This window comes from Eptatretus burgeri, chromosome 17 (assembly GCF_056783735.1).
Source record: "Eptatretus burgeri isolate ZD-2024b chromosome 17, Ebu_testis_v1, whole genome shotgun sequence".
In the NCBI taxonomy this organism is placed as follows: Eukaryota; Metazoa; Chordata; class Myxini; order Myxiniformes; family Myxinidae; genus Eptatretus; species Eptatretus burgeri.
Genome location: NC_140977.1, coordinates 9,529,271 through 9,551,106, shown reverse-complemented (window position 1 = coordinate 9,551,106; position 21,836 = coordinate 9,529,271). Strand labels below are relative to the sequence as shown.

The window sequence follows — 21,836 nt, the reverse complement described above, 5'->3', positions numbered from 1 at the left end:
CACACACACACACACACACACACACACACACACACACACACACACACACACACACACACACACACACACACACACACGCGCACACCCAAATAAATGGTGGCGGCGGCCTTTATTTGGCCCTTCAGCTCGGGAGGGAAAGGCAAGCTGAGGGTAGGAGCCTATTCTTGCACCTGTCCGCCTCGTGCGGTCTGGTCGAGCTTGTCTGGTGGCAGGACTCGAACCCATCACCACAACGCAGCACCAAACACCAGGGACCAGGAATGACGCAACGGACACCAGCCAGCACAGGAAAGGACCAAACGAGACGAGCACCCACGGGAAGACGGGAATGCCAGCAGGCAAGATGAGGCTTCTTCTCCTTCTTCTTCTTGCCCTTTTTCACGACAGGGCGAACCTTCCCTTCTCCTTATTCCCCTTTTTATGACGACGACCCTTCCCTTCTCCTATCCTTTCCCCGTGGGTCGAGGGTACCGATCTGAAGGACTCGCCTCCGGATTGGACGAGGGGTTGTCCTGCGACGAGTGGCCGCCTTAATTGTCGGGCCAAACACTCCATCTGGCTAAGGCAGAGCCAGCCCTGAGGTGGTCAGCCTCCTGATTGGACGAGGCGTCTCGGGGGGGGGGGTGTCGAGGCATCTCGGAGGCCCGCCACCCAAAGAGGCTCTGTCGTAGCTTTTGGCACGCTGGCTTCCCATTGGCTGGGGCGTGCGTGTGATGCTCGCTCTTCGCTCATTGGCTGGAGGAAACGCTCTATGCCCTTCCTCGGGCGGAGCCTCGATCTTAGGAGATGGAGGCTCCGCCCACGCCCCAAGCCAAAAACACGTGGGCAATGGCGACCGGGTTGAGTGAGGGACGGTGCCACTGTTGTTGTTGTTGTTGTTGTTGTTGTTGTAGTAGATGTATTAAACCTGACTATAAAATAACTCACAGCGCACACACGAAATTCCGATTAGACATAGGGAATGGATTCTAACTATACACATACTTATCGAAATAACTGAACTGTGGGGACTCTGGCTGTTTGTGTACAAAAGGTTTCCAAATCTGTAACAGTATGAAGTATGGAGGAAGGACTTGGGGTCACAGGAGTCAAAACAGAAAATTTGTAAACTGAGAATTTGATATTTGGTCAATCTTGGTGGAACGTTTTCCCAAATTTAAAACTTGATTTAGGTGTGAAGCGTTGGGATTTACGATGGTGTACCACATCAACCTCGCTCTCGTGTTTTGTTGTTTTATGTCGTGTTGGGTGAAGGATCCATTGTCGTGCAAGTGATTTGAAGGGAATGTTTGTATAAATGGAGATTGTCGATAATATCTGGTTTATCACATTTGGACACACTGAGTTGTGGACAAAAGAGTATTGTTCTTTTTCAGGGAAACAATGAGGAATCGGTCTAACGTTTCCTCTCCTCACACTCCTCCCCTTTCCCTCTCCTCACTCCTTCCCTCTCCCTCCCCTCACACGTCCCCTTTTCCCTCTCTTCACCCTCCCTTTTCCCTCCCCTCACCCCTCACACTCTCTCCCCTCACTCCTCCCCTTTCCATCCCCTCACACCTCTCCCCTTTCCCTCTCCTCACCCCTCCCCTGTTCCTCCCCTCACTCCTCACACTCCCTCCCCTCACTCCCTCCCCTCACTCCTCCCCTTTCCCTCCCCTCACACCTCTCCCCTTTCCCTCCCCTGTGCCTCCCCTCACCCCTCACACTCCCTCCCCTCACCCCTCCCCTTTCCAAATCCTCAACCTCACACTCCATCCCCTCACCCCTCACACTCCTCCTCTCACCCCTCCCCTCACCCCTCCCCTTTCCCTCCTCTCACATCCCCTCCCCTCTCCTCCCCTCCCCTCCCCTCCCCTCCACCTCCCCTTCATGTCCATGTTTCAGTGAAGGATTCGTTGATTATGCGCAGATCCTCGCTACGTCATGACGTCATACAACTCAACGCTGCACTGAACACACCGTCAGGTTTAACGGTGAAATATGAAGATTTTTTGAAATAAATGAGAGATTCGATCATCCAAGGGAACACACCAGACACACAGAGTCATCATCAGGACGTTGATAATGGAAGTTTTACATTTAATAAAATATTTCATGAAGAGGGTTTAATCACGATCACGTGTGTCCCGCCCCGAGGGAAACAATCACGGATCGAACGTTCTGGTGTTTTCTCCTCACCAACACGAGTTCGAATCTACGATAGTTACTGCACTTCAACTCGTCATTGTCATTGAGGAGGGAGGGCGGGTCACCTGCGTGACGACAACGTGTGACGTCACAATGACGCGGCCATATCACAACAACGCGTTGTCTTGGCAACCTGTTCTGACAGTTCGCTGTGAACGGAAAACCGTGAAGATGGCGCGTTTGAGAATTCCGAACTTTATCCTCTTCAGGATTAACCAGGGATTTATTTTATCCATCAAGATGTTTCGATTGTTCAGTAAAAGACGACAAAGGTATTTCCCGCGGGTTTTCCCACAACGTTGATTGATTTTCTCTTTTCATCACGAGTACAGGCTCAGTGCGCTGGCAGGATGGCCTAGGCCCGGGAGCAGGCGCGAGTTTAGTTTATTTTCACCACCCGAACAACAACAACAACAACAACAACACTGTAGTTGCTGCTTTATTCCAAGCAGCCTGCAGATGGTGATCCGTTTCTGTGTCTTGTCCGACTCCAAGGGGCTCGAAGAGCCTAAACCAGGCCCAAGGCAGGGACACAGCACGGAGATTTATTGATGTCTGTACTGTATTCCTGAGTGTGGAGTTTCATTGAGTTTTGATTTGTTAACATGTCGTTCAATCAGTCCACCTGTGTGTAAGTCGGGAATTGGTAAAGCTGCACACCTGGACTAACCTGAAGAAGTTACCACGTGATGGCGGGAGGATAACCTCATTGTGTAAACTTGGAATGAACTTTTACTTTCAAACAGCACAGTGAACAATGTCACTTTACCTCTGATAACAATGTTTGGATCTTGCTACACGCAGTGTACCCTCCCTGTTGGTGGGTCGAGTTTGCACATTACTTGCTGAAAAAGGTATTGTTTGTGTTTTCCAAAAAGACGGTAGTGTGTTTTCCAAAAAGTGTGGTGTATGTCGAAATGGTTCCGTATGGTCCAAAGTGGACTTTCCAATCGCCGTTCGGGTCTAAACTCTAAAGGGTATAATCTCAAAACGATGTAAATGTCGAAAGGGTGTCAAGGGATCTGAAGTGTCTTAAAAGGTCGAAGTGGTCTCAAGGGTCCAATCGGTCGAAAAGGAGTTTCAGGCTGTCTAACATGTCTGAAGGGAGTGAAGAGTGGGTGACCAGGTAAAAGCGGTCCAAAGGAACTCAAGGGACTTCAGGGGTATAAAGGTCTTAAGGTTTGAGGAGTCTGAAAAGGGGTCTCGATGGTGTAAAGGACGGACGGAGTATGAAGGACTTCTCTCTCCTCATAAACTATTTTGTATAACTCCATCAAACTTGACAGTGATGATCACCACCTGACAAGAATATGCAAGACGATCTTTTTTGGCCCCCGAGCCCCTGTGGTGGGGTCAAAAGGGGAAATAAATGGAATGACGGGCACATTTCCAAACATCTTTGTCACATCACGTTGTAGATGCGATCAACATTGGGGACTCATGAAATGTGTAATGATTTTTGGATTTGACCACTGGTTCATGTCCCAGGGGGTGGGGACTCAGGGTCACAGGAATCAATTTTTAACCCTTTGAACACTGAGCTCCTGAGATTTTCGGCTCCTCCATCCTGGGCTCTTGGTAGAAAAATCAGGCCACTCGAGTGCACGGACGTTTGAAGAGTGGCCGGCAAACCCACGGCTCGGGTCTACGGATATTTGAGGGTGTGGCTGGTAAACCCATCTCTTGGGTGTATGGAGGTTTGAATAGTGGCCGGTAAACCCATCACTTGGGTGTATTGAGGTTTGAATAGTGGCCGGTAAACCCATCACTTGGGTGTATTGAGGTTTGAATAGTGGCCGGTAAACCCACCGCTCGGGTGTTTGGAAGTTTGAATAGTGGCCGGTAAACCCACCGCTCGGGTGTATGGAGGTTTGAATAGTGGCCGGTAAACCCACCATTCCGGTGTATGGAGGTTTGAATAGTGGCCGGTAAACCCACCGCTCGGGTGTATGGAGGTTTGAATAGTGGCCGGTAAACCTGCCGCTCGGGTGTATGAAGGTTTGAATAGTGGCCGGTAAACCCACCGCTCAGGTGTATGGAGGTTTGAATAGTGGCCGGTAAACCCATCACTTGGGTGTTTGGAGGTTTGAATAGTGGCCGGTAAACCCACCGCTCGGGTGTATGGAAGTTTGAATAGTGGCCGGTAAACCTGCCGCTCGGGTGTATGGAGGTTTGAATAGTGGCCGGTAAACCCATCACTTGGGTGTTTGGAGGTTTGAATAGTGGCCGGTAAACCCACCGCTCGGGTGTATGGAAGTTTGAATAGTGGCCGGTAAACCCGCCGCTCGGGTGTATGAAGGTTTGAATAGTGGCCGGTAAACCCACCGCTCGGGTGTATGGAGGTTTGAATAGTGGCCGGTAAACCCACCGCTCGGGTGTATGGAGGTTTGAATAGTGGCCGGAAAACCCATCACTTGGGTGTATGGAAGTTTGAATAGTGGCCGGTAAACCCACCGCTCGGGTGTATGGAGGTTTGAATAGTGGCCGGTAAACCCATCACTTGGGTGTATGGAAGTTTGAATAGTGGCCGGTAAACCCGCCGCTCGGGTGTATGAAGGTTTGAATAGTGGCCGGTAAACCCGCCGCTCGGGTGTATGGAGGTTTGAATAGTGGCCGGTAAACCCGCCGCTCGGGTGTATGGAGGTTTGAATAGTGGCCGGTAAACCCACCGCTAGGGTGTATGAAGGTTTGAATAGTGGCCGGTAAACCTGCCGCTCGGGTTCAAAGGATTAAACGGAAAATTTGACATCAATCTTGGTGGAATGTTTTCCCATCTTTCAACCTTGCTTTCGGTGCGAAGCGTGGGGATTTACGATGGCGTGACATCAACCTCACTCTCATGTTTTGTTGTTTTATGTGGTGTTGAGTGAAGGAATGATCTATTGTGGTGAAAATGAGTTGAAGGAAAGATTTGTATCAATGGAGAATGTGTATGATATCTGGTGGAGCAAATTTGTATTTCGTTCTGGATTGAAGAGTATTGTTCTTTTTCAGGGACGCGAAGATGAATTGGTGTGAAGATTCATCAGATATTTCTATGAACGAGCTATTGTGTTCACTCGACGTTTCTGTGAACGAGCCATTGGGTTCATCAGAGGTTTCGATGAACGAAACAACACCGTGGACTCCAGTCAAGAAAGTCTCCTTCTGGAAGCGCCTAAAGTAAATACGTTACATTGATGATCGTGTTTTTGTATGGATCTTCCTCACAAAGTGTGTAACAAATTGACTTTTCAATCCTTTTCTCCTTAGGAATGGATTCAGAAAACTTAAAAGGATGGGGAAGCGTCGGGCTGCTGAACGTTCCACGTAAGTAATGGAAAAATATCCCTTCAGGATGTCTTGAGGTGAAACGCACAAACAAGAAAAATGATTTTCCTTTTCGAGAGAAGGATTAAACCTTACCCCACTGTATCTCAATCGCATTTTTCTCAATTATTGTTTTCTATACCATAGATTCAGGGTTGTCGGGTTGGGGTATCTCGAGGTGCTCGCACTCTCCTCTGACCTGTCTCGCCTGGGTTGGAATCCGGACCCAGATATAAACAGTCATCCTGGTGCTTTTTATGAAAGATAACAGATCAATGTGAGTGCCTTCTATGTAAAGAACCATAAAGTGAGAGAACCACTTGTTTTTAGTTTGTGCATTTACTTCCTGGGGAGAGAGCAAGGGTGATGAGGTGTTGGGTAAATGATGGACTGATCTCAAGAGCACATTCACAAGCCTGGCCCACATGTGCAGCTAATGTCCATGTACCCCTCGATCAAGGAAGCACTTGAATTCGACTCGATCCTCTTGTGACAACTTCTCCAACGGATTAATTGTGTTAGAAGCGGCTACAAAGTACGAGGGAGAGGGAAAGAGGGAAAGTCGAAGGGCTCTCGGGAGAGCGCATTCCTCCGAAGGGTATGCGAAGGGAAGCCACTCAGTCTAGCGAGGGGCACTTCTCAATGAGACGGAAGGGGGGGGGCACTTGATTGACGACAATGTTTGACGTAACAATGAGGCGGTCATGTCACATTAACCGCGTTGTCTGAGCAACCTGTTCTGAATGAGTTCGCTGCAGACGGAAAACCGTGAAGATGGGGAGTTTGAGAATTCCGAGCTTTATCTTCTTCAGGATTAACCAGGGATTTATTTTATCCATGAAGATGTTTTGATTCTTTAGGAAAAGACGACAAAGGTATTTCCCGTGGGTTTTCCCACAACATTGATTGATTTTCTCTTTTCATCACGAGTTCAGGCTCAGTGCGCTGGCAGGATGGTCTCGGCCCTGGAGCAGGCGCAAGTGTCGTTTATTTGCACCACCCGAACAACAACAACAACAACACTCTACTTGCTGCTGAATTCCAGGCAGCCTGCAGCTCGTGGACCATTTCTGTCTCTTGTCAGACTCCAAGGTGGCTCGCAGAGCCTCAAACCAGGCCCGAGGCAGGGACACCTTGCTGTTTAGTTTGGCCCGATCTCTCAACGGTGAAAAATCGCTAAAATAATTCTCATAGTCGGATCTGGATCTTCATCAAAATCGAATTAATTCGTCCTTGTCACACACCCAACTCATCCACCTCGTTTGGTCCGAATACGGCCACAACTTTTTTGAGATATTGTGTTTTACAGACAGCAACAGGGGTGAAAACACATCGTCTGCTCACCTTCGGTGGAAACACTTGGTGAGAGAGGGTTAAACCTCACCCTGGTTGGAGGGTTGGGGGGTTACCTTTGAATCTTGACCCTGATGTAAATGGTCATGTTGGACCCTGTTGATTTACCTGAGGGGTGATACATCAATTTAAGGGCCGTCCAATCAAAGGACGTCATGCTAATGAATCATTTGCCAGCGCTGGGAGCCGCATTAATTAAATTAATCAATTTATTTACTAATTATCCACACGCTTTTTTGTAATCGGCTCCATCTGTCTGTCTGTCCATCCATCACTCTATCTCCTAAACGGTTGGAGAGAAATTCACCAAACTTGGTAGTTATGATCATCACATGGCAAGAAGCTGTGAGTACAGTACAATTCCCAGCACTACCCTGATGAGGTGAGAAGGTCAAACACCAAAAAATTCAACTACGGGAACATTTTAAACATTTCTTCATGAAACCTTGTACATGTGATCAACATTGGGCGACGTATGAAGGATGGAGGAAGGACTTGGGGTCACAGGGGTCAAAACGGGAAATTTTTAAACTCAGAATTTGATATTTGGTCAATCTTGGTGGAACGTTTTCCCTAATTTAAACCTTGATTTTGATGGGAAGCGTGGGGATTTACGATGACGTGTCACATCGACTTCACTCGTATTTTGTTGTTTTATGTGGTGTTGGGTGAAGGATCCATTGCTGTGCAAATGATTTCAAGGGAATATTTGTTTCAATGGAGATAGAGTATGATATCTGGTTTAGCACATTTGGACTCACTTAGTTGTGGATTAAAGAGTATTGTTCTTTTTCAGGGAAACAATAAGGAATCGGTCGACCGTTCCCTCACTCTTCCTCACCACTACCCCCATTGCTTCTCCTCCCATTGCTTCTACCCCCCCACCCCACGCTGCCTCCCCCCTCACTCTGTGTCGCACTGCCTTCCCCTCCCCTCACCTCATGCTACCTTCTCATCCCCTCTCCTGTCCCTCACTCGGCCACCCCCCACTTTTCCTCCCCACGCTGCCTCCCCACCACTTCCATCACGCTGTTCTCTCCTCTCCCTCTCCTCATACTATTTCCCCTTCCCCCCCCCCCCCCCCGCTTGCTTCCTCCCAAAGCTCCTCCACACCACACGGACGTCTCTGGGCAGTGTCCGTGCATTGTTTAGTATGACCCGTTTGAACGTGCTGTTTAAACACACCCAATTTCGTTCAATCCAGCAATGTTCAGAAAATGGGATCGTCCCCCTCTCCCCACTGCTTTCCCTCGAGTCATACTGTCAAACGCATGTCCAGAACACCCTTTTCCCTTCCCCACGACCCTGTCCCTCTCTCCACCCTCTCTCCCTCCCATCTCTCCTCCTCCCTTCCCCCCTCCCCCTTTGATATTCCAATCAGTGAAGCAACAGGTTGTATTTGCTTGCATCAAATATTTGATCCATAATATGCAGGGAAACAACTGCTTTGTGCAATATTATCTCCACTAGTGTGTGTGTGTGTGTGTGTGTGTGTGTGTGTGTTTCTTAAAGCATAACATATGAAATCTGTTAACTCCCCTACCCCACCCCTCTCTCTTTTCATCCGATCCTTGCTCTACCCCCTCCCATTCAGTTCAGCACCCTCATCTCACACCTCTCTCACTCTCCCCTTCCCTCTCTCTGTCTATCTGTCTGTCTCTGTCTTTAGAATATCCAGACAGTGATTATGTCTGGGCGTGGTTTCTCTTCAGACGTGTCTGAGCGGTATTTGTCTCTGGACAGCTTGGCTCCAGACGTGTCCGGGAGGTGTTAGTCTCTGGATGCATCCGGGTGGTGTTTGTCTCTGGACGGGAGTGTATCTCCGGAAGTGTCCAGATGGGAGTTTGTCTCCGGATCATGTTTATAGTATGACTGGTAGAAAATGGATTTCAGATGTAATTTTGTTTCCATCTTCACTGTTATTGTGTTCAGAATCATTTTGATGAAACAGTATGAATCACAATTAACGCTCCACCACACGTCTGCCTTCCCTTCCTCTCACCTCAGTCTTTCATTCCCCCCACCCATCCTTGCTCCCACACCCTTCCTCGCACCCAAACACCTCTCTCCTTTCCTCTCCACCTCTTCACTCTCCCCTCCACCTCTCCACTCTCCCCCTCTCTCTCCACCTCTCCACTCTCCCCCCTCTCTCTCCACCTCTCCCTCTCCCTCTTCTCTCTCTCTCTCTCTCTCTCTCTCTCTCTCTCTCTCTCTCTCTCTCCCTCTCTCCCTCTCCCTCTCACACGTTTGTTTGGTGTGCGTCGAAAAGGTTGCACATGGTCTGAAGGGTACGTTCCAATAGTAGTTAGGGTCTAAACTCTCAAGGGTATAATCTCAAAAGGATATAAATGTCTAAGGGGTCGAAAAGATTCTGAAGTGTCTGAAAAGTTTGAAGTGGTCTCAAGGGTCAAAAGCGGAAAATGGTCAAGGATCCAATCAGTCTAAAAGGGGTTTAAGGCTGTCTCGCATGTCGAAAGGGTATGAAGAGTGGGTGATGAGTTCAAATGGGTGGAAAGGGAGTCAAGGGACTTCAGGGGTATAAAGGTCTGAAGGTTTGAGGAGTCTGAAAAGGGGTCTCCATGGTATAAAGGACAGACGAAGTATGAAGGACTTCTCTTTCCTCATAAACAGTTGTGTATAACTCCACCAAACTTGATAGTTATGATCACCACATGGCAAGACTATGCAAGACGATCATTTTTGGCCCCTGAGCCCCTGGGGTGGGTTCAAAAGGTGAGATTACAAAAATGCAATGACGGACACATTTCTAAACATCTTTGTCAAGTCACGTTGGACATGCAATCAACATTAGGGACTCATGAAATGTGTAACGATTTTTGGATTTGTCCGCTGGTTCATTCCCTCGAGGGTGGGGACTTTGGGTCACAGGAGTCAAAACAGAAACATTTTAACCCTTTGAACACTGAGCTCCTTGGATTTTCGGCTCCCTGCAGAGAAATCTGGCCGCTCGGGTCTACGGAGGTTTGAAGGCGTGGCTCTTAAACCCCGTCACCCTGAGTGACGCGGTTTGAAGGCGTGGCTTGTGCACCTCTTGAGCTCGCCTGCATGGAGGTTTAAATAGTGGCCGGTAAACCCGCCGCTCGGGTGTATGGAGGTTTGAATAGTGGCCGGTAAACCCACCACTCGGCTGTATCGAAGTTTGAATCACGGCTGGTAAAACAGCCGCTCGGATTCAAAGGGTTAAACGGAAAATTTGACATCAATCTTGGTGGAGTCTTTTCCCATCTTTCAACCTTGCTTTCGGTGGGAAGCGTGGGGATTTACGATGTCGTGTCATCCACCTCGCTCTCGTGTTTTGTTGTTTTTTGTGTGTTGAGTGGAGGAATGATCCATTGGAGTGCAAATGAGTTGAAGGAAAGATTTGTTTAAATGGAGAATGTGTGTGATATCTGGTTTAGCAAATTTGTACTCGGTTGTGGATTGAAGAGTTTTGTTCTTTTTCAGGAAATCAAAGATGAATCGGTCTCAAGATTCATCAGATGTTTTTGTGAATGAAGCAACACCATCGCCTTCAGCCCAGAAAGTCTCCCTGTGGAATTGGCTCAAGTAAATACGTTACATTGAAGCTCGTTTTTTTGGATGCATCTTCCTCACAAAGTGTGTAACAAATTGACTTTTCAATCCTTTTCTCCTCAGGAAAAAGTTCAGAAGATTTAAAACTATGTGGAAACGTGGCGCTGCCAGAAATTCCACGTAAGTAATGAAACAAATATCCCTTCAGGATGTCTTGTCGTGAAACACACAAACATGTAAAATGATTTTCCTTTTCGAGAGAAGGATGAAACCTCACCCCATCGCATCTCAATCACATTTTACTCCTTTATGGTTTTCTGTACCATAGATTAGGGGTTGTGGGGTTGGGGTACCTCAACGTGCTCACACTCTCCTTTGACCTGTCAAGCCTGGATTGGAATCTGGACCCAGATATTAACGGTCATCCTGGTACTTAACATGAAGGGTGACAGATCATTGAGAGTGCCTTTCTTGGTTTATTTTATTTTATTTAATATTTTTTGCATACAAAGTCGAGGCTCGTGGAAGAGCTGGAAAATAGAACAGGTCATGACCAAACAGAATAAAAGGAACAGTAAAAAGAGGAGGGAATAACAGCAGGGTTGAGGGACAAAATAGAGAGAGAGAGAGACTTCGGTGTGGGGAGGAATGGTGGGTTCGGAGGATGCACGTGGTGCAGATGGAGACAGACACAAATCCAAAGGAAGGGAAAACTGGAAACTTGGAGAGAGAAGTGGCGTCCAGATCCAGCCAGAAGTGAGTGTTGTTGATGGCGTCGGTGGTCTTTTTATGGACATGTCGGGTTCCGAGTTATCTGCCCGCGTGCCCATCACAAACTGATGCGGTTTCATGATCACTGACCTGACTGTATTTTCATTCTGCCATTGCATTGTATTTGTAACATTTTTGTAAGTGCAGTTTTACAAAATCTATTTTTTCATTATTTTCTTTAGGAATTCAAAGCCCCAAGTGGGAAAAGCATCTTTTCAGGAAGAACCACCAACAGGTGAGGTGTGAGAGTTGTTGAGGATTAAATGCTTTTCACAAAATGAATGCCGTGTCTCGGTTATGCATATTTTGCTTGTGTTGGGATATTTAAGGACCTGTAAAAGGTTGTTGGTGTTTTTATAATATATGTTTTTACTTGCCGGTGGTGTCTGCTCGGTTCGTGGCTTCCTGATCTCGGAGACCCGGATGACTTTGCTCTCACAGCAGCAACCTTTCTCGTGCACACTCCAAACATTTTGTTTTGATCCTCAAGCAATACCATGGCGACGTTTTACCTGCTTTTCACCTCCTTCCTTCACAATCGCAGCTTTAATAGTTTAGCTTGCAGGTTCACATTTTGCACTTGCAATTTTACAGGTTTGAACAGGAATCGTGAATCGTTAGGGATGACGGCAATAACTTCCATTCTCTTGTTCAAAACACATGTGTCTTTAACGTACCATCAGAAGTCAATGCCAATCATTTCCTTTTGAACTTTTTGTGTAGTCTTGGCAAAGCAACTTATTACCTTCTCCACTGAAAGTTATGGATGGAGGTTATGTCTTCACCACGGTCTGTTTGTTTGTCTGTTTGTCTGTGAGCAGGATATCTCAAAAAGTTGTGGACAGATTTGGATGGAATTTGTTGGACAGGTTACATGTGTGGCAAGGACGAATTGATTAGATTTTGGTGAAGATACAGATCTGGGTATTGGAATTTTTTTGTGATTCTTCACCATTGAGAGATTGGATCAAAAACGATGTACAGCACGATATCTCAAAGTTGTGGACGAATTCTGACAAAACTTGGTGGATGAGTTGGTCGGTGACAAGAACAAGCCAATTAGACTTTGGTTCAGGTTTGGATCCAGATCCGACGTTTTGGTGGGATACCAAATGTAAACTGTTCATTCTGGCAGAGGTATGCGCTCCACTGAGTGCTGTTCTTTCTGAATGCATTTCCTCTTCAGGTTTGGGTTGGTGAGGCAACCAATTTTTTTCAACCAAATGTTGAGAGATATTCAGAATCATTTCTGCTTTTCACATAACACAAAACACACCATCACAAACAGACTTTCAAACTCACAGCACACTCAAATTGTTTATTTCTACAAGCACAACTTTTCAAATGATGATGAATTAAAATCCAGTGAACTAATTGAACACCTCTGAAGACGATGCAGGTGAGGGTGCTGTTGAGTCTTGCACCGAAAGGAATGTAGGTGAGGGTACTGAAGCCGATGCAGGTGAGGTTTTGATGTTGCTCCTTGTATGGGAGCATCACATCATCCAACCCCCTCTTGAACTTGAGGTAACGCTCCATGACCGCATCGGCGTCTTACAGCCTGTCAGCAATTGCCCGCGTGTCCCACAGCACCTCACCTCGGTACTTGACCATTTAATTGGACCTCGGCACCTCTTCCGCCTCATCACTGTCCTCCTCCTCCTCAAAAACCTTGGTAATGGCGTCTAAGTCCTCCTCAGTGAGCTCCTCTGCATGCGAGGCAATAAGATCATCCAACTCCTCAGCATCCATGTCATCAAAGCCTTCCTCTCCCACCTGCCATGCCAAACCAGAAATTTAATGCCTCTCCTTGTTGGTGGGAAAGCCTGTGAAGTTATTCACTGCCTGTGGCCACAGGTTTTGCCAACAGGCGTTGATGATGGAGGGTCTCACCTTATTCAGCAACTCTTTGATGGCACCGATGCAGTGGGCTGTGTTGAACTGTTTTCAACACTGCTCAACAGTGAGCTCTGGGTCAGAGTCCATCGCGTCCAAAAGGTGGTGAAAGGTGCGGTGGGTAAAGTATGTTTTGAAAGTGGAAATTAGTTCTTGGTGGAGCAGCTGGTCATCCAGGTTGTGTTGGGCGGCGGGAAGATTATCTTGACCTTTGGGAGAGCCCCCTTCAGGTCCCCGGAGTGGCGATTGGCGTTATCGACAAGCAGGAGAACCTTAAACACAAGGTTTTTTTTCCGTCAGATACCTCTCCACCTGAGAGACGAAACAGTTGTGGAACCAGTCCATGAAAAATGTTGCAGTTATCCACACCTTCCAGTTTCTCCCCCCCCCCAAAAAAAACAAACAAACATGGGTAGCGTGTTTTTTCCTGGCTCTTGTGAGCATCATGGGCTTTGATATGCAGTCCTGTTTTGCTTTTGTGCAGAAGAGAAGAGATTCCCGGTCATTTGCTGCCTTGAAACCCAATGCTGTCCCCTCGCGCTTCAAGATAAAAGTTTGTGTTGGCATCTTTTTCTAAACCAGGCCAGTCTCGTCATCATTGAACATCTGCTTTGGCAGGTACCCCTTCTCGTCGATGAGTTGCGAGAGTTGAGCAGCGAACGTTTTAGCCGCCTCATGCTCCACGGAGGCATGCTCTCCTGTAGTTTGGCATTGTGGAGATTGTTACGCTTCTTGAAGTGGTCAAACCATCCCCTGCTTGCGTAGAATTGACTGGGGCCATTCGTACCCGCAGTGCTCAGCACATCACTTGTAGCGGCACCCACATCACTTGTGCTAGCGCCACTCGTTTTTCAAAATTTTTATCCGCCCATGAAAAACCCTGAAAGCGTGACGCGTCGGGCTGTGAATGTAGAAGCAGGTCATACGTGCTGCTCATGGAAGATATGTTTTTTGCATAAGCACAGTTGCTGTATGTGTGGCTGGTGGAAGATGTGTTTTTTGCATCCGCAAATACTGCCAATACACGAAGCACAGAGTCGCAAATGTAGAAGCAGGTCACCGCAAATACGGGCGCTCCGCGAATGGCAAATCCAGGAATGTCGGGGTCCGACAGCACTGACTGGTCGGATTGATTGAAGAAGAGGAAGGCAAGTAATAAAATGAACACACAAGATGATGGAATAGGTGAGCTGCTTTGGGGGACTCAATAAATATTTGAATGCGGCGCCATAATAGCCAACATCTGGATCGGTGACAGCACCCGCTAATATGATGGTGAGAGATGATTATGGTGAGAGATGATGATGATGAGAGAGCATGCAGGAATTTTAATCTTCTTGTTCTTCGTTCATTTACAGCACAAGGCTGTGGGTGGGGCTGTGCCCCTGAAACAGTGCCCTCTGTTGGTTGGAGCAGGAATTCGTAATTTGTTCAAGGTGTCAATGATAGCTCGCTGATCTTCTCGAAAGACACCGTGAGGTCTTTGACGTCCAACAACGAATGCTGACAGACCAGTTTAACAGCCATCCAAAGGATAGCACATGCACTGACAAATCACCCTGTGAAACACCCAGATGACAGTTTTCTGCGAGGTTGGGATTCGAACCCAGGCAAGACAGCTTAGAGGAGAGTGTGCGTACCTCTCTGCCATCCTGTCAGACTGAGGAATCTTAATGAAAATGTAGTACCAGGTGATAAAATGCAGTAGAAATCCTGCCTCGTCGAGTGGACCACAAGTGTTACTGTTCTTACGTGAGACAGCAATTATTTGCTGAAGACAATACCATTGTTACGATCACAATAAGAAAGAGTATCTGCTGCAGAAATGGATGCAGAGGGAAGGAGAGACCAGTCTATCTGGCACATTGTGGGTGAAACAAATGTATCTGTTGAATACAGAAGACATGAGATTATTCATGATTGAATGACATGCTCCATTTAATATGCCAGCCACTAACCTGTTCCATATCAGCAGAGAGTGATGCAGCTGTATTTTCTTCTTATGAGTGGTGGTTCACACTCTTGCTCTTTTTATCTCTCACCTTAACCATGTGCATGTTTATTGATGCTCCCAAATTGATTGTTTTTGTGATTCTCACAGATGAAAACGGTGAAAAGAATGAAAACAGTGAAGATGAAAACAGTATTCTGTCTCTCAAAGTGAAGGCATACCTTGCCTCTCAGGCTCATCTACTACTGTATGAATGCGTGTTTGAAAACATGGACAAATACGTGAGCTTCGACATGTTAAATCCCTACCGCGCTGAGAAGAAAGGTGAGTCCGGAGCGCAGACTGTGAAGCTGCGGGTCAATGGGCTTGGGATGGAATGGGCGATGACCACGATGGAGGTTTTCTGTCCACTGAACAATATTTGTTTTTCTTGATATTTTTTTTCTTATCATCTCCATTGTTACGTCTTCCTCCTCTTCCTCTTTGTAATCCGCCCCTCCATTTCCCATCCTCCCATCCTCCCCCCCCCCAAACCCCACCAACTCTTCTCCACGTCTTCTCATCCTCTTCCTCCACTCTTCTTCTCTCCATCTCATCATTCAAATCTGTCATTAAAACTTTTTGATTGTTCTTTGATGAGCCTTCTCCAAAGCAGCTCATTCCTTCCAATGATGTGATCAAAACAGAATTACATATCATGAGATCGAGTATAACACGGTTTTTATAATATGCTTGCCCTGTTGTGTCTGGTTCTAAAATATCCTCTTTAATTCCCATCCACAAACTTGCTTGATTTATTGTTGTCCAATACAGTGTGAGGTGCATTTGTTCTGTCCACAATTATTTGTCCTGCTGGTTTAATTGGAGAGGACCATCGGTTTGCTGTCCGTCCGTCCGTCCCACCTGTGGTTTTTCAGAACTTTTTTTCACACACCCTTTGACATATCCAACTGAAACTTGGAACATGGCTTCATTATGACAAGTTACAGAAGAAGTTTTTTTTTAATTCTTTATTTTTGTCTCAAATATCGAGGCTCGTATGACAGCTAACACATAACGTATAGCAAGGGGGGCATGAGACAAGAGGGGTGAGAGTGGGAAGGACAAAATAGTGGGGAACAGAGACATGAGGAGATCTGGGGAAGGGAGAGGGATGGGGCGGGGAACATGGGGTATACAAGATGGACACCACAGGGACTTTCAGGAAGGAAAGCAGAGATTTTGAAGGAGGTGGGTTTGGGATGGATTAACGGGGGTAGAAAAGATCGAGGTTTTGGATGGGGGAAGATAAGAGGTGGTGGTGAACAGCTGTTTTGAAGGCCTGGGGGGAAGTCTGAAGGGGACAACAAACAAGTTCGAGTTTCAGGGCGTTTCGTCAATTTTTCACAGAATTATGTTCTTTTTGGATTTAAAAAATATCACAGCACGAGGGGATATTTATTGCAAAGGAATTCTCGCTCTTGTTCCTTTATCCTTTTCCTGAACATAATTCCCCAATTCGTAAATTTATCTTTATTACTGTTGTTTCGATGTGTGTCCGACAGGGTAGTGCAGAGGTAGCGAATATACCTCTGAGCTGTCCAGTCTGGGTTTGATTTCCATCCTGATAATACACTGTTGAATGATCAATGAATCTTTCCAGTGAGGACTGGTGTAGATTTTGTCCGTCTCCTTTGGCTTTGATGAAGGGTTAACACCTGAAACGTCAGCTTCTTCTCACTTTCAATGACGGTTATATCACCTCGATCAATGTTCTGTCGTTTCCATCCATGTTTAATGAACTCGGATTGGTGCCTCGCAAGTAGGGCATTGCATCACAACCGTGCGGTTCCTCAGCTGGACGTTACATTGGGTGTTCCGTCTGGTAGCATTAGTTTGGGGGATCGTTAAAGATCACTCGGTGTCTTTCACCAAGAGTTGCTAAGTGATCGCCAGCACCCTGGACAAATTCCTGCCTTCACCAACTCTAATGTCAGGCCTGGCCAACAAGATCCTGAAAGACTTGGGCGAATCTTACATGTTCTGTGATCCCTTCACCCTTCACACAAAGACATGGTACAAGAACAACTGGCTGGTCAAGAAGAAGAACTCGCCGGGAATTGATGAAACTGAAGACTTAATTTCCACAGTGCACACATCTGAACAGGATGTTGTTCTCACCATTGACATTTGTCTGTCACAATATTTGTTTAATGTGGATATCATCTTATCTTTGCAGGATCTCGTCTCGGTGTTATTCAAGAGGAGGACAGCAAAGAATTGAAAGAATGGGAGGAGATGAAGGATAATCAGCTGAATAAAAATATGGGCATTGAGACTGATGAAAATGAAGAGGAGTTTGATGAGGTGGTCAATGTTGACAAGTCCCAGGTAAGCAAGACACTGGATTACATAATGTTGTAGATTTCCACCCGTTCGGCATGCGCACGACCTTTTCAGCCCAATCCAGACCGCGCGTCCACCGAACGCGCAATCCACTCGTAGCTTCTGGATCAACGCCGAAACCCAGCTACGGTTGTTTTTATTGCACCATAAACTAGCCAAATATTCTGTCCACGCGCTACAGGGTCAATCGCCGAATTATCGATACACCTAACTATTCGCGCAGACAGAAATGCTGGGAGTTTATACTTTGACAGGGCCTGAACGAAAACGAGCCGCTTAAGCGGCTCGTTCCGCATGCGAAGCCAAGCGGTTTTACTTCGCCAAATCCCGTCGGACCAGATGTACGTTTATCAGCTTTAATTGGCCAGTTAATTCCCCAAACGCTCCATGACAGTCAATGTGAGGAAAGGGACGCAATGAGCAGGTGACATTCAACAATGGGGAACATTTATTTGAACACAGGTATGCAAGCAATGAATGAATGGGGATAGAGGACAGGACATGAGCAAAAAGCCTACAGCCGATGTCTATTATGTAATGTAAAGCAAATACAAACAGGCACTTAACAGTTTCCTACTTGCTAGACGGGCCCACGGACACTCGTACGCACACACACACCCAAGAAATGGTGGCTGATGCCTTTAATACGGACTTCAGCTCGGAGGGACAGATGAGCTGAAACCCAGAACCTATCTCGAACCTCTCCACCTCGTGTGGTCTTCAAGCTGTTCGGACCCGGGCTCCAGCGAGAGCGAGCTGGATCCAATCGCCGTGAGCCACGATCCTTCCCGAGCTCCAGCGAATCCCCTCGCGCTTCGAACACGTGCTGGTGAGATAAGGCGCCGATCCTTCCCGTCGATGCGTCGCTTCCCCGAAGAACCATCTCCAAGATGAGGCCAAGGAGTCTCACCAAGCCGGGAACCAAGCAGAGAACAAAGAGCTCCACAAACCAAGAAGAGCCAGCTGAATCAGGCCACGAAGCGAGCAACAGGCTCGGACCAGCTCGAACACCCTTGAACCAGGCCGACACTCCTCGACCACCAGGCCGAAAAAGAACCACGACAACCAGACCAACTCCTCCGATGAACAACCAGCCAATAGCAGCTCGAGCCGAGCAACCAGCTCAACTCTCTTCCGATGAACAACCCTCCTTTAACAAGAAACAAGAATCAAGCAGCCAACTCGACAAGAACCAAGATGCCACTCGAGCCAAGTAGAACCAAGAACAAAAACTTGAGCCCAGCAGAGGGTCTCTTCCTTATCCCTCTCGGCCCTCCCCCGCTCCCGGCGTGACTCATGCCCTCGTGCCCTCACAACCGCGGGTGGGAGGGAGTTGTTTACGTCATGAATCATGGGACGGGAGGGCTCTTTTTCCTCTTCGCAGAAGAGGGGGAGGGTCGTCTTCCTTTGTGTTGTGATCTAACCCTAACTATTAAATTGATTCAGAGCGCATTTAATCGATTTCTACCCATTAAACAATGGAAGGTGAGCTCTCTATGGAACATGCACTTATCGACATAACTGAGCTAAAGGAACCTGAATGTTGAGTGCGATTGATTTCCAAATTCGTAACAATATATATATATATATATATATATATATATATATATATATGTATATATATATATGTATGTATATATATGTATATATGTGTGTATATATATATATATATATATATATATATATATATATATATATATATATATATATATATATATATTAAAACTCTTTTTAATTGCGGCCGTTGGGGTCCATAAAATAAAAATCCGCAGTTCAGACGATCCACGGATCCGTCAATAATATTAAGAAAACCGTGAATAATATTAATAAAATATAATCTTGTACCAACGGACCGCGGATAGGGAGTACAAGTGAACCAGTCGAAGACAGCCTTGTCCAACGCTGGATCCTGAGCCTTCCTGGCTCTCTTGCGGCTCAGTCCGCTCTCCTCGTCGAGGTCCTGCACGAAGGAGCGAAGGTTGGCCTCCTCCTTCACCCATCCTCTCAAGGTACTCTCTTGTACCCCAGTTTCCCTGGATATCTTAGCTTTACTCTCCTTCCCAGAAACAATCCTGTCCACTAACAAAAGTTTTTCGGAAACAGTTCTGGATGTGTGCTTCCCCTTTTCCCCCCGGCATGTTGACTGATGACGTCACAGCAATGTCGGAGGGAGATGAAGAAGAAGCTAGCTTCGATGTTTGAAAAGGCTGGAGAAAGCTGTAGAATGGTCGTAGAATCACGGATAATCAATGTGTGGTCTGTAGTAAGTTGTCTAAGGTTATGATTGAAATGGATTTGGCCTGAGGTTTTATACAGAAGAGGTGAGAGCGAGTTTATGACACCGCGCCACCTCAGATTCGCTCACAGCGTGTCAAAAGTACTCAATTGTTGGGTTAAACGGCGGATTAAGGGCTTAATCCACGGATTATCGCAGGTGTCGGCGGTTAGCGAACATAAGTCAATGATTTGACAAGCCATTGTGTGTTTTACACCAACATCTGCGCATTCACACTTGTACAACGGTTCAGACCGCGGTTGAGATCAAAGACCCACATTCCACCCAAAAAATACTACTATTTCATGTTGAAATTTTGGGGTCCATGAAGGACCCGTGGATTAGCCGATTTCACGGTTAAAAAGGCTGCCAATTAAGAGGGTTTTACTGTATATATATATATACGAGGTGTGTTCAAAAAGTATCCAACCTTCATTTTTCGTGCGTAAACAAATGAAGCTAGGGAGGCGTGGTTTGGTGCACGTATGTAGGCGATCCTAATCCGTATGCGTGAATATTTCCCCGCCTGCAGAAGCTGTCAGTCGCCGACAAACCGCCGATGAGTGAGGAAGTGGACGTGAACGCCGTCGGATTTTCGTTTTTGACAAAATGACGGATCACTGTGGTCTCATCGCCAGTGATCACTGGGTTGAAGAATTTGGGATCGCTGTTCACAGTCTCCAGAATGTCCTGTGCGATCTCCATTTTTGGTTGCATAGAAAGTTATTTTCTCCCAATGTAAACATTCGCTGTATTTAATATGGTTAAGATCATTGAGGTTGTATCTTCTGTCCTCTCCGCAAAATTTCAAATGTCACAAACACGTTTTCACTTTGCTCAGCGTGAAAATTTACACTTTTACAGTCTGGTATATGGAGCTTATAGTTCTTATGTGTGCACGTAGGATGCACCACATCATCTGCTTGCAGGCTGTAAGCATACCACAAGTCATCCATAAGCACTGTTGTGAAACTCCATGTTTTTGCTTTTGTTATCAGATTTTGGAATGGGATGTTCTCGCGAATCTTGGAAAAGGACGGTTTGGAACCATATTGGACGCAAAGAAAGTTCACTCCGATAAAAAGGTACAAGGATACACTTCCTGTTCTTTCCTTTCAGTTTTTTCGAGCTCGACCACAGCTCGTGGAAGAGTGTAAACACAGCCACTGTACAATCATTACCACTGCTGTGATGGTTGAAATCAGGTCATCCTCACGATAATTCACGGTCTGGTGTTTGTGTGTGTGGGTTTGTCGTGCTACTCCTACAGTTCTGGGCTGATTACATTTAGACTTGCTACATAGGATTAGGGTGACCCCAATTAGTGTGTCGGGTTATTTTTTATCTTTCCCCATGGTCTTGTGGGGGTGGGGCGAGGGATGGGATGCAAATTCTCCATGTAAATGTGTACCGTGTAGCGCTGCCTTCAGGTGGGGGAGGGTATTACAAGTCACATCATTTACAGCACAATATTCCTGTCGCAACGTTTTCCAGTGCAATGAAGTGTTTGAGAACAGAAGGTATGTTTTTGCTTCATGCACGTAACCCGGGTTATTTCTTTGTTGAAACAGAGCTGTTTGTTACCTATACACCGCCCAAATAAAAGGTATGTGTCAGAAGAACGTGTTGCATGTTTGGAACAAGATCACCTGTCGGGCGGGTACTCTGCTCATCTGGACTAATATTGTGAAGCTGCCTTTCAAAATAATTATAATTAATCACACAGTTCTCATAGAGATACCAACATGAATGATGTAATATTTTAGCTAATCCCAATGTTTTTCCTCCTTCATCAGTTTCTGCATGAATGAAAATTCACAGAAAGTAAGAAAAATATCTGCTCGCTGTGGGCTGCAATTCCCACCCATGGGAATTCACTTAACCTGTTGAAACATTAAAATTAATTAATTTAATGATCCCACAAAAAGACACAAAAGTAGAAAATTCAATAAAATTTACATCATCCTTAAACTTCTGCTTATCAAAACAATGAAAACTTGTCAATCGAGTTAAAAACCTTGTCAATCAGTTTGAAGAGCGAATCCCTCACGAGTACGAAATCCACATTTGTATAGAAAGTTAAAAAATCAAAAACTTCAACGAACTTGATGTTGAGGGATCGAATTCTATCTAAAAACTCTGAAGTATAATTTTCGCTCCAGAAAGAGTTTATAC

At 46.2% G+C, this 21,836-nt stretch overlaps 1 protein-coding gene across 2 annotated transcripts; it reads left to right on the top strand.

Moving 5' to 3' along the window:
* Positions 1–2,337: 2,337 nt before the first annotated feature.
* Positions 2,338–21,351, top strand: LOC147009265 (uncharacterized). 2 transcript variants are annotated; one of them, XM_085863119.1, is made up of 9 exons: positions 2,338–2,459; positions 5,182–5,349; positions 5,440–5,496; positions 10,315–10,416; positions 10,507–10,563; positions 11,337–11,389; positions 15,152–15,325; positions 17,220–17,371; positions 20,660–21,351. In XM_085863119.1, exons 1-9 carry the CDS (start codon positions 2,359–2,361, stop codon positions 20,816–20,818), a joined length of 1,023 nt encoding a protein of 340 aa, XP_085719245.1. In that variant the 5' UTR covers positions 2,338–2,358; the 3' UTR covers positions 20,819–21,351. The 2 variants fall into 2 exon arrangements, with proteins under 2 accessions (XP_085719245.1, XP_085719246.1); XM_085863120.1 differs by lacking the exon at positions 15,152–15,325.
* The last annotated feature ends 485 nt before the right edge of the window (positions 21,352–21,836 follow it).

Bases quoted from the DNA above. Each gene is read 5' to 3' on its own strand.
- LOC147009265 (XM_085863119.1), top strand. From the start codon at position 2,359: ATGGCGCGTTTGAGAATTCCGAACTTTATCCTCTTCAGGATTAACCAG. The intron at 5,497-10,314 runs GTAAGTAATGGA...GTTCTTTTTCAG, and splicing joins CGGGCTGCTGAACGTTCCAC to GAAATCAAAGATGAATCGGT. The intron at 15,326-17,219 runs GTGAGTCCGGAG...TTATCTTTGCAG, and splicing joins CTACCGCGCTGAGAAGAAAG to GATCTCGTCTCGGTGTTATT.